The sequence below is a fragment of the Heteronotia binoei genome, chromosome 21 (genome assembly GCF_032191835.1).
Source record: "Heteronotia binoei isolate CCM8104 ecotype False Entrance Well chromosome 21, APGP_CSIRO_Hbin_v1, whole genome shotgun sequence".
Lineage (NCBI taxonomy): Eukaryota > Metazoa > Chordata > Lepidosauria > Squamata > Gekkonidae > Heteronotia > Heteronotia binoei.
The window spans coordinates 132198701-132211487 of NC_083243.1; the positions used below are offsets into that span (position 1 = coordinate 132198701).

The 12787-nt window shown below is 44.9% G+C and overlaps 1 protein-coding gene across 1 annotated transcript in view; it reads right to left on the bottom strand.

The window, feature by feature from the left end:
- Positions 1-12787, bottom strand: part of DCDC1 (doublecortin domain containing 1) — a 777962-nt gene that overhangs the window by 112890 nt on the left and 652285 nt on the right. The window contains exons 18-19 of the mRNA XM_060262385.1: positions 11114-11237; positions 5247-5428 (exon numbers count right to left, since the gene is read on the bottom strand). Of these exons, the coding sequence (XP_060118368.1) occupies positions 5247-5428; positions 11114-11237 (306 nt within the window). The remainder of the gene's footprint in view (positions 1-5246; positions 5429-11113; positions 11238-12787) is intronic.

The following is a 12787-nucleotide window of genomic DNA, read 5'->3' on the forward strand; positions in this document are numbered from 1 at the left end:
CTTGTGCTGTAGATGTCGAGGCCACAGTAGTAGAAGTCGGAGCTTTAGAAGTTGAGGTCGAAGTTTTAGAAGTCGAAGTCGGAATGGTGATTGAAGTAGTAGCTTGTGACGAGGCAGCCATTTCTGACATCTTTGTCGGAGACTTCAGTGTCATAGATCGGTGTTTGGTCTTTTTATCGGTCTTATGTTTCTTCTTATAAGAAGTGGCTGACGAAGCCAAACCTCCCTGCTCCTTCTGGGAGGGAGGCAGTGAGGTTTTCGAAGTGGAGGATTGGGGCATCAGCGATAATTCGAGTAAATGGCTCTGTAGATGTGCAACTCGATTTTTTCACATCTGTTTGCCCAACCCCTTTCAGTGGACACAGGTCTCAACTTTGTGTTCCTCTCCTAGGCACAGGAGGCAGTAGGAATGTCCGTCCATGGATGGGAGCTTCACCCGACACTTTAGACACCTTTTTTAAAAGGTGGTGGTCCCCTTTTTGTCCGCCAGGATGAGGGGGGGGAGGGGCAAAGGAAAAAAAAGTCTCACAAAGAGTCCTTTTTTTTTTTAACGATGATAGAAGTTGAAGATATTGAAGAAATTGAAGAAGATGAAGAAGGACAACAAAACACTGAGGAAAACGCTGAGGAGCTAAGGCAATGAGGTCCGGTAAGGGTGGCAGCAAAAAAGGAAACTGAGCGGGAGGCGGAGCTGCTCCCCTGTTCTAGGCATGCCGACTTTTGACGGTGCGCCGCTGACAGCGGCGGACAGGGTCAAGAGCCTGAGGGTGCTGTTGGAGCCATCCCTAAAGATGGAGGCTCAGATAGCAACCACTGCCAAGTCCGCGTTCTTTCATCTTAGACGGGCAAGGCAGTTGGCCCCCTTCCTGGACCGCGACGACCTAGCAACAGTGATCCATGCTACGGTCACCTCGAGATTGGATTACTGCAATGCCCTCTACATGGGGCTGCCCCTGTGCCGGACCCGGAAATTGCAGCTGGTGCAGAACGCCGCGGCCCGGCTGTTATTGGGCCTCCCAAGGTGGGGGCACATCCGGCCGGGCCTTCGGGCTCTGCACTGGCTTCCAATAACATACCGAGTCCAGTACAAGGTGCTGGTCATTACCTTTAAAGCCCTATATGGCCTGGGACCTGCCTACCTGAAGGACCGTCTCTCCCCACACGTTCCCCAGAGAGTACTGAGGTCTGGGACTCAAAACCTTCTCACCATCCCCGGGCCCAAGGAAGTCCGTCTCAAGACAACCAGAGACAGGGCCTTTTCTATAATGGCCCCCACATGGTGGAACCAGCTGCCGGAAGAGGTGAGGGCCCTGCGGGATCTTACTCAGTTCCGCAGGGCCTGTAAGACAACCCTCTTCCGGTTAGCTTATGCCGACTAGATAAATGTAGCTTATCAGATTTTAGTGAAATATACTGGATAGTTTAATGTTAAGATTTTAATGTTTTTAGGTTTTTTAAATGTTTTGACTTTTAAATGTATTAACTTTGTACCTTGTTTTATTGTTTTGTCGTTGTTGTGAGCCGCCCTGAGCCACACTGTGGGAAGGGCGGGATATAAATTATAGAATAAATAAATAAATAAATACTGTGTGCCTGCTCCCCAGAGCGGGAGAGGAGCCCGCCAAAACACGCTTCGCTGCTATTGGAGTTCTCCGAGATCAGCTTCGAGCAAAGGGCACGAACCCAAGTGTGTAGACTGCACAGGGACCATAAAGAAGATCTTTAATATTCCTAAGAACAGGGCTGGCCCTGCCACTAGGCAAACTGGGTGATCGCCTAGGGTGCCAGCCTGTAGGGGGCGCCAAATTGGATGTGACTTTAAACCAGCTGCCTGCTGCATCCAGAGCCTACAATACAGACTACATTGAGCTCTATTGCTGCCTCTTGATCAAGGTTTGAAGTTAAGCGGTGTTTTACCTCAAGTCGCCACTAGATGCCTCTGAAGAGCACAGGTCCCGATGCACAAGCCCAGGAAAGACTCAAACCCCTCAAAGCCTTTTTAAAAATGATGAGCCCCTGAGCAGGGCTGCCCGCCCAGGAGTCCACTTCTGCCACCACCTTAAGGGTTCCACCGTTAAGCTAAGATGTCTCACGCTCGCTCACCCCCTTCCCTTCCCCGAGCTGAGTACTGAGCTTTTCGCCATTGTGCAGGAGGCCCCATGAAGGAGAGGGAAAGCTGGGAGGAGAAGGGAGGCTACGACATGGGCTCAGAGTCTTTTGCCTTGTGCCACCGGCCAACACTCGTCGAGGCAGCTTGCTTGCTTATCCCCTCAGCAGCTGCTTCTGTTTGTGTGTGTGTGTACGTGGAGTATGAGAGGTGTGCTTCTGTATGTTTGTGTGTGTTTGTAGTCTGAGGCACAGCATGACTGGCAGGTGGTGGTGGGCCATTTGTGAGAGTTTATGTGTGTGTGGCGGGGGGGGGGGTGTTTCCCTGAAGGTTTCCTGTTAAACTGAGCTGCCTCCTTCCCAGCAGAGCGGGAGCTGCAGTACAGCCAGGCCCGACAGCTGGAGGTGAGAGCTAGCAATCCCCCGGGGTGCTGAGAGAGGCTTCAATACCCAGCATGAAGAGGGAGGCAGGAAGGGAAGCTTAGGCTGGGGTCATCATGGTGGGGTGAGTGAGGGAAGGAAGGAGGGCAAGTCTTGCGCTGCCAGCCGCCCTCTCTGTGTTTTTTTTTTATTTTGTCACTCCCCAGGCAAGTCTCGCGCTGCTGGCCACCCTCTTCCACCCAGAGCTGGCCCCTCTCACAAGTCTGCGAGTGCAGTCCCCACCAAACCTCACAAGCACTCGCCATTCTTTTTTTTGTAACCTGCAAGCACCCTGCCCCGGAAAAGTGCTTCTTACTGGCAGCTGGTAGCCTGAGCTCACTCCCCAAGCCTCAACAGCCTGGCTGCCACCACCATGAAGTGCATGTGTCCCCTCTTTGCCTTCTGTCAGCTGTTTCTCTTTCTCATCTTGGCTTGTTCTTCTCCTTTCAAATGCCTTTCTTTCTTTCTTTCTTTCTTTCTTTCTTTCTTTCTTTCTTTCTTTCTTTCTTTCTTTCTTTCTTTCTTTCTTTCTTTCTTTCTTTCTTTCTTTCTTTCTTTCTTTCTTTCTTTCTTTCTTTCTTTCTTTCTTTCTTTCTTTCTTTTTCTTTCTCTCTCTCTCTCTCTTTTGCTCACTTCCATCCTCTTCCTTAGTATTGCTTTTTACTTCCCTCACTTTCCCACCCTCTCTCTTACTCCTTCTCTCCCCCTTTTAAATTGTTTTGTTCACTTTTTCTTCCCTTCTCCTCTAAAAATCCTAGTCTTTCCCCAGCAGGTTTCTCTCCTCCTTCCATCTCTTTTTGCCCCCCCCCCCAAGAGAGTAAAGGTGATATTTGTCAGCAGTTTCAGAACTTGTTTAAGGATGCTTTGAGCCAGCATATGATGCTCTGATATTCATAGAAGCTGGAACAGAAGCATCTTATTTTTCTGAAGTGCCAGGATTTTAGTCTGGTCTTAAACTTTTGTGAATCAGCCAACTTTTTTAAATGCTCTGACACCCACAAAAGTTTATGCTGGAATAAAATCCTTCTTTCTGTTTAAAAAGATACCCCCAGGGTTTTGTTTTGTTTTTTAAACATCTGAAACTTAACCTGTGTGCATAAAACTAAGACTGACAAGCACCCTTAAATCAGGCAGCTATCACTCTGGGGCAGAAGATCACTTTTAGGCAAAATTTGAAGTTGCTTTCCCAGTGAAAATGTGCTTGGTTCAAAAGCCCCACCATGACAAATGAACTTACTTCTGGATTTAAGAGTTTCTTAAGACTTGATAGCACCAGTTCTTTCTGTGCTATCTTCTATCTTTCTTTGTAGCAATTGCCATAAAATAGTAGCTGTTAACAGTTTTGTCATGATTTCATATTCTGTTATTAACTGTAGCCTTGAAACAAGGGAGTGTTTCATAATTATTAATTGTTGGAAGATATTCAGAGAGGTGACTGAATAGAACTGAATAGACCTTCCCAACCTTGTTATTCCAAGAAGGTCTCCCACCCAAATACTTGCTAGAGTTGGTCCTGCTCAGCTTCTGAGATCTGGCAAGATCAGGCTTTCCTGGGTTATCCAAGTCAATAAGTTAGTCTTGCCTAGGGCACTAGATAGTCTAGGGCCGGCCCTGTCCAAGAAGCTAGCTTTACTTAAATCCTGTTGTTAATATCTGTTTCTTTCTTATGCTACTAGAAACTTGTCAAACATAATTCCTATCACCATTCGTTACTAGCAACCATGAAATATTGTCTTAAGAATTATCAGCTATGCAGGCTGAAATAGTCTATCTATTTAGGTAACCGTGGAGCTGCTGAATTTAATGTGTTATTTGACAAACACAGGAGTTCATTTCTGATTATATCAAACTACACATCAGGCTCCACCAAAAGAGATAACAGCAAGGTGGCAGGACACAAAGTTAGGATTAAAGACAGAAGCCAATCCCAGTCTTGAGACAGTTGCATACAACAAGATCATGTACACAACTAATAACATGCTCAATGACAATAGCATGATGGAAGGGGGTGCACATTGGAAGAGGCATCCCAATTCACACCATGGCGGTAACTAATGTAGCATATAAATGTACATTTGTTTTCTATTAGTTTAGAGGCTGCTGAACATATATGTGGCCTTTTGAACTGTTCCATAGATATGGCTAGTTGGGCCCTCTGTACTTGTCTATAGGAGTTGGTGGTAAGGTAACAACCTATTATATTGCCATGGTGATTGTATGTGGCCAAACTGCTGCTTTTTTTTAGCAGGAACACACAGTTACACACAGTTCCGGCTGGCTTGGCCTAATACGCAATGAGTTCCTGCTAGGCTTTTTCTACAAAAAACTCTGTGTGAAACAATGGTGACATCAGAGGGTGTGGCCTAATATGCAAATGAGTTCCTGTGGGGCTTTTTCTACAAAAGAAGCCCTGTGGACAAATAATTTCCAAAAACAATATCAGTGCAGAAACTTCACAAAAAGTCGCACAAACTGCAAGTCTATCTTTCCATGGGAATATGCTGGTTCCTATAACTGCTGCCTCCATATGACCTTGTTTAGCCAGTAGCATTAGCATTCCCAATCAAACTAGTGTCTGCACTGAACCTTGTTTTTCTTTTCTGCAAAGTTAAGTGGATAGTTATTGGGGGGGGGGGGGCAGTGAAACAATGTTTCAAATAAGAAATTGAAAAGAGCAGTATTTTTTTAAAATCATAGTAAAATTAATTACTGTTTCTTACTGTTTTTTCATCATAGTTGTAAAATCAGGTCCAATAATAGTGACAGCCTTGCTTTTGTCTTGTTCTCCATTTCTCAGCACTCTCAGTCTGACAGGCATGCAGGTGTATGACTTCCTGCCTGCAGGTTTCTTTAAAGGAGGGCTATTTGGAATAAGCATCCCTTCAATGGGCCAGTCAAAAGCCTTTCAGCAAATAATAAAAAATATTAATAACAACATTAATAACAATAATTGCATATAGCACCCCAGAGGGTCTCAAGAGCTTCACATATCCCTACAACGACCCTTTAAGGGTGTCAGTACCCATATATTTCAATAAGAACCAAGAACAATGGCCACCATGAGCTCACGACTGAAGTGAGATTTAAATGAGGAGCATCTGGGCTCAAAACTCACATTCAGTCACTATATTGCACAAGCTCTCAAGTATCTCCATTGTTGCATAAACCCACACAATTGAGCAGCTTGCATGCAAGTGATTTACTTCATAATGGTCAATGGCTTTTTTTGAAGCTTACTCTACAGATCGCCTATGCCTGAGAGAGACATTTTCATATGCTTAGCAATTAATTAAAGCAACAGATGAAGCCATCAAATTCTGTCTTATAATCTTTGAAGGAAAAGAAATAAAATGGGGTTGATGGTGGTTGAGGGTGGTGGTCAAGCATGTTATCTTAGATGATGCCTCCATCTGGAGCCATTTCAGTTTGGCTTCTGCCCTGGTCATAGGATGGAGTATACACTGGTCACCCTCACAGATGACCTCTGGAGACATCTGGATCAGGGTGGGTTGGCAATACTATTGCTCTTGAATTTAATGGCAGCATTCAACACAATCTCTGGTCGTGGTAGATAACTCACTGAAAATGTCAAGACAGTGTGCGTTTGCAATAAAAAAGGCCAACGCCATGCTGGGAATTATTAGGAAGGGAATTGAAAACAAATCAGCCAGTATCATAATGCCCCTGTATAAATCGATGGTGTGGTCTCATTTGGAGTACTGTGTGCAGTTCTGGTCGCCGCACCTCAAAAAGGATATTATAGTATTGGGGAAAGTCCAGAGAAGGGCAACTAGAATGATTAAAGGGCTGGAGCACTTTCCCTATGAAGAAAGGTTGAAACGCTTGGGACTCTTTAGCTTGGAGAAACGTCGACTGCGGGGTGACATGATAGAGGTTTACAAGATAATGCATGGGATGGAGAAAGTAGAGAAAGAAGTACTTTTCTCCCTTTCTCACAATACAAGAACTCGTGGGCATTCGATGAAATTGCTGAGCAGAAAGGTTAAAACGGATAAAAGGAAGTACTTCTTCACCCAAAGGGTGATTAACATGTGGAATTCACTGCCACAGGAGGTGGTGGCGGCCACAAGTATAGCCACCTTCAAGAGGGGTTTAGATAAAAATATGGAGCACAGGTCCATCAGTGGCTCTTAGCCACAGTGTGTGTGTATATATATATATATTTTGCCACTGTGTGACACAGAGTGTTGGACTGGATGGGCCGTTGGCCTGATCCAACATGGCTTCTCCTATGTTCTTATGTTCTGGATCCACTGCCTTATCAACATAGGAGTACAGGGGACTGCCTTGCAATGGCTCTACTCCTTCCTCCATGGTAAAGAACTGAGGGTGACACTAGGGGAGGGATCTCCCCGCAGTACTTGCTGGAATATGGTGTGCTGCAGGGGCTGATCCTCTTGCCGATACTATTTAACATCTATATACACCCCCTTGCCCAGTTGGTGCAGGGGTTTGGGCTGGGTTGTCAGCAGCATGCTGATGACACCCAGCGTTATTGGATGGATGGATGCCGCCTCAGAAACTTTGGACAGGACCTTGATAGCTGTGGTTGGGTGGCTAAAACATAGTCGGTTGAAGTTAAATCCAATGAAGATGGAAGTCCTGTATCTGAGCCATTAGAGGGGGCAGGATCAAGAATTAGGTGGGGCACTGCTGTTGCTGGCACTAAGGGTGAAGAGCCTATGAGTGGTCCTGGATGCGTCACTTTCCATGGAGGCTCAGGTCACCACTGCTGCCAGATTGGCCTTTTACCATCTTCAGCTGGTCAGGCAGCTGGTTCCTTATTTCTCCTCCCAGTCTACAGTGATCCATGCAATGGTCAATTTCAGGCTGGATTACTGTAACATACTCTATGTGGGGCTGTCCCAGTTTTTCCCCATTTTCCCTTGTTCCTTTTAAAACTTGTTTAGTTTTTATTTTCATTGTGAATTGAATTTGCAGGAAAGCCTCTTCCTTGGAATGTGAACACCCCCCCCCCTTTGAGGATTGCCACCCAAATCCACCCAGAAAGGGTGGATTTTGGTGGTTTGGGTTTATTTGTTTTTTTAATTTGCATGCCAGAGTGAAACACTTCAGCACTGGAAGGCACTTGCACTGAAAGAAGCAGCCATTCCCATTTAGGGATGGGCATGAATTGCCTAATAAATTTAAGTTTGCGATGAATTTTGGCCAGTTTGTGTTTTGTGAAGTCAAGTTGATGAGGTCAACTAGCACAAACTTTCCATCCAAACCTTGAAGCTGTTCATGGAGGTTCATTGCAGTTTGTGAATGGATACATTCCAGACACTGTCTCCATTCAATCAAGATGTTTACCAAATTTCAAAGTAACAGTAAGGAGTGAGAAGTTTCCCTATGAATTTGGTGTCACTGGCTTGTTCCTAAGCCAATTCATAGCCTCCTGTAACTACATGAATGCAAGCAAAAGAGGACTAATGTCAAACCACAGAATCCCTGCAGTATAGAATGAAGGGGGAGGGCATTTTTTCAAGCCCAGTACAACCAATTCAGTGTACAGAATGCCCAGCAGAATCCAGTACCACTGTGGCAATGCAAGTTTAAAAGGACTGATTTATCTCAAAAGAAGTCCAAGCTGTTGGAGAGATGTTGGATTTTACAAGTCCAGCACAATCAGTTCAATGTACAGAATACCCAGCATAATCCAGTACTACCATGGCAATGCAAGCGTAAAAGAACTGGTCTATCTCAAAGCACAGTGTCACAAGAAATCCAAGCTGGGGGGGGGGGGAGGGGTTCAAGCTCTGTGTAAGAAAATGGGGACACAAAGGAATGTGGCAAAAGGTTGGAACCGACAAGAGTTGTTTGAAACTGACAAGGGCAGTGGAGAAACCCTGAAATTTTTTGGGGGTAGGGGGAACCAATTTACCAAGCCAGTCAAAACTGTGTTCCTATGCATTCCTACTAAAAAAAAAAAAAAACTGGCCAAAACCAAACAGAATGCTCACATAAGAATTGCTTAAAGATGATTATTAGTATTTTTTTCCTTCCATACTACTAGTTGTGTTCTTGAAACCAGACTCTACTTCATATTCTTGCAGAAAAGAAAGTGAAAAGTATAGTTACTAGAAACAGGGCAACTACAGCAATAGCCCTGAAGGCAAGGAACAACCATTTTCCTGAGTATGAAATTCCATTTTTCTACTTGTTTTCAGAGCAAGTTACAAGGTGTGGCTGACCTTCAGACTGGTAAGCTTCTTACCTGATGTTCTGTCAGAGAACCAAATGATGTTTTGATTATGATTTGGGCGCCAGTTTTATGTGATGTCACTTTTTGTCTGCAGTTTTAATGGTTATTTCATAATTCATTTAGAGAGATGTAAAATGTTTTAAATAAATGTAATTAATCTCCATTGGCTGTTAGTAATAATTGGTAGTAACACCACTTTTGATGGAATGTAACTCTTATGATTTAGAGAGGATTCCTTTTTTTCAACATGCTAGTTCCTTTATGTAAGTGGGTAGTACGAAGGCACCATCACCCATGCATCTTTCCCAGGGAATGCAATATGCTGCCTGGAGGGAGGGGCTGCGGCTCAGTGGAAGAGCCACTGCTTTACATGAAGTAGGTCCCAAGTTCAATCCTCGGCATCTCTATTTAAAAGAATCAGGCAAGAGGTGATGTGAAAGACTTCTGCCTGTAGCCCTGGAGAGGCTTTGCCAGTCTGAGTAGACAATACTGACCAGGATGGAGCAGATGTCTGATTCAATATAAGGCAGCTTCAGGTGTTTAAACTGAAAACTCATGAAGGAGACTTATAAAGGAGACTTAGCAGCACCTGGAACAAACACAGTCAAAACATGATTGCTGACCTCTGGCCAGTTCACATGCTGGAAGGGAAGGAAACAGTATCATACTGAAACTGGAGGGTAGTACTAAAACCCATATGCCTAGGTCAGCACAGAATCAGACAGAGAGTGAGGAGTTTGAAGGGAAAGCTGGAGTTGAAAGGGATCATTATGTGGGAGAATCTTTCTCCCTTCCTTTCTACTGTCATTGCATGGCTTGGCAGGCTGGGTGAGAAGACACTGCCTCCAATGGGACATTAATGAGAATAAACTGCCTCCAATAGTGATGTTTTCATGCCAGGGCAGCATAAGAACATAAGAGAAGCCATGTTGGATCAGACCAATGGCCCATCCAGTCCAACACTCTGTCACACAGTGGCCAAAAACCCCAGGTGCCATCAGGAGGTCCACCAGTGGGGCCAGGACACTAGAAGCACCAAGAATACAGAGCATCAATGCCCCAGACAGAGAGTTCCATCAATATGCTGTGGCTAATAGCCACTGATGGACCTCTGCTCTATCCAATCCCCTCTTGAAGCTGTCTGTGCTGGCAGCTGTCACCACCTCCTGTAGCAGTGAATTCCATGTGTTAATCACTCTTTGGGTGAAAAAACACTTCCTTTTATCAGTTCTAATATGACTGCTCAGCAATTTAATTAAATGTCCACAAGTTCTCGTATTGTGAGAAAGGGAGAAAAGGACTTCTTTCTCTACCTTCTCTATCCCATGCATAATCTTGTAAACCTCTATTATGTCACCCCTCAGTCGACGTTTCTCCAAGCTAAAGAGCCCCAATCATTTTAACCTTTCTTCACAGGGAAAGTGTTCCAACCCTTTAATCATTCTAGTTGCCCTTTTCTGCACTCTTTTCCATTGCTATAATATCTTTTTTGAGGTGCGGTGACCAGAACTGTACACAGTACTCCAAATGAGGCTGCACCATCCTTTTATACAGGGGCATTATGATACTGGCTGATTTGTTTTCAATTTCCTTCCTAATAATTCCCAGCATGGTATTGGCCTTTTTTTATTGGGCCAAAGGCCTTTTAGGCTGGTGCACTGTTATAACTAAGTTGTTTCTGACTTTAGTTTATATACATTCTATTTTCATTCAACAGCCTGGATGGTCCTGTCAGATAGGAAGAGGAAACCAAAAAAATTATATGTATGCTGAACCATCAGCACTTACAGCCAAAATATGGCAGCACTACACTATGCAAAATATTAGTAGAAATGAAACATTTGGGAGTTTGTTTCCTGATATTCAATTCTAGAAATCACCAAAATGGCACTTTATGCCTCAGGAAAGTGAAACTAATGTATGGAGTTAAGCACAACAGATAATTTTGGCTATCAGACACCAAAAAGAAAAAGGTTTGTGTTTAAAGGAATAATATTATCAAGCTGGTTTAACAATGACTGCCACAGACACAAAGAAAAAAATATTTCTGGAAATGTATAAAACTCCAGACATGCTCCACCATCCCCAAGAGCAGTTTGAATTACTCTTAAACAGTAGCTCCGCATGCTACATGAAGAGGTCCTTTACAAAATGCCTGCTATACAAGCAGAGGACCTTTAGCATGTCTATAGAAATTATTTCTGGATTGTGGTCTCAGTAATTATATATTAGCACATAATTTACATAGTATAGATCCTCTTCATTTGTACATTTAGGAATATCTGTATTTATATATTTTAAAGCTATTTGTGCAGACAGCTTGAGTAAATATATATAAGTATTTTTCATATATCAAATTACCTCATTAAGTTCTCCATTCGAAAGCAGAGGCCACATATATGTCAATTTATTCCATAAAGGATTGTCCACTTTTGATTGTTTCCACTGACCAGGCTTACTTGTCCCTTCATGTTTAATGGCCCATCTGAAAGAAAGGATATATATATTTCCCTATCAGAATAATTAGCAATGGTATTCTTTACACATATAAATGCTGACTGGAAGTAATTCTTGCACTAAATTACAGCTCCTTTTTACAGGCAAGCACAAAGAAAGTGTGTCATGTTTCATTCCTGTGGAGCCAGACCCAGGTGGCTTATGCCTATTGTACAACACTTGTGGGTTTCTGTTATGAATGTGGACAAGAGAAGACTTTGGTGTTTCCGCCTGGCTCATTGGAGCCATACAGACTGAGCTTGGGGACTTGGGAACAAAGGGCTGTAGGATTCAAACCCCCTCAGCCCAGGACCAATCACAAGCCCTTAGCAGTTTGAATGACCCAATAACGTGCTTGTGCGGGAACCTAGAGATGCATATAAGTTCGGCCCGTGGGCCCCAACGCCAGTCTTGTACTGTAATCTTTTACTATGTAATTCCTATTAAAGAGCTTGTTATGACTTACTCCGAGACTGCCATGCTTAGAACCCATCGTATTATAGTGGCGACAAGAATGGGATCTGGATGAGCAAGGTCCAGGGCACCCCAGCACAGCCAAGCACACCGAGCTCCAGTGCCACCGCGCAACAAGCAGCACTGCCCAGCCCGACCATGGCCGCAGCATCCAGATCGCAAAACTCCATTCCAGAGTTCGACATGGCACAGCCCGAGGCCTGGGAAGCCTGGGTCAAAAGACTCAAGTCCCACTTCATGGCACAGTGAATCAAGGATGATGAACCCAAAATAAAGAAGGCCATCTTGCTGAGCAACTGTGGCATCACCATGCTACAGCTAGCAGAGGGCCTGGTCGCACCAGAGATGCTTGAAGTGTCTTCCTTTGACAAGATCATCGAGGCGCTGACCGGCCATTTCATCCTGAAGTCTGCTCTCCTCACCTGGAAGCTATAGTTCCTCAACAGCTTCCAGGAGCCAAACGAGACCATAGCAACCTTCCTAGCCCGCCTGCGAGACTTGGGCAGGAAGGCGGAGCACGGCACACAATTGGAAGAGACCCTGCTCGTGAAGTTCACTCACAGCCTCAGGGACAGGAAGGCACGTCGGAAAATTGTGACGGAATCAAAGCTGACCTTGGAGAAGGCCCTACAAATAGCCACTGCCACCGAGGATGCGCACAAAGAGAAGGCCCGCCGCCCAGGGACTAGCGCCCACCAGCTGCGACTGGCCGCAGAGTCAAATGACTCAGACAGGGACGATGTCCTCAAGCTGCATCAGGCAACCCAACAAAAGCCTAGGCCACGAGCAACAGAATCGACCACCCCCAAGACCTGTGCCAGCTGTGGGGAGACACACGAGTGGTGCACGTGCAAGTTCAGGAGCACGACCTGCCATACATGCGGGAAGGCTGGGCACATAGCTCGGGTGTGCCGGTCAGCACCAACAAGGCTGAGTTACAATTGTTCTTGGGAATTCTCAATTTCTACCATGCCTTCCTTCCCCACAAGGCAGCGGTAACAGAGCCCTTACACAGACTGATAGACAAAAGAGCACCGTGGGTTTGGGGTTGTCAGCAAGCCGCTG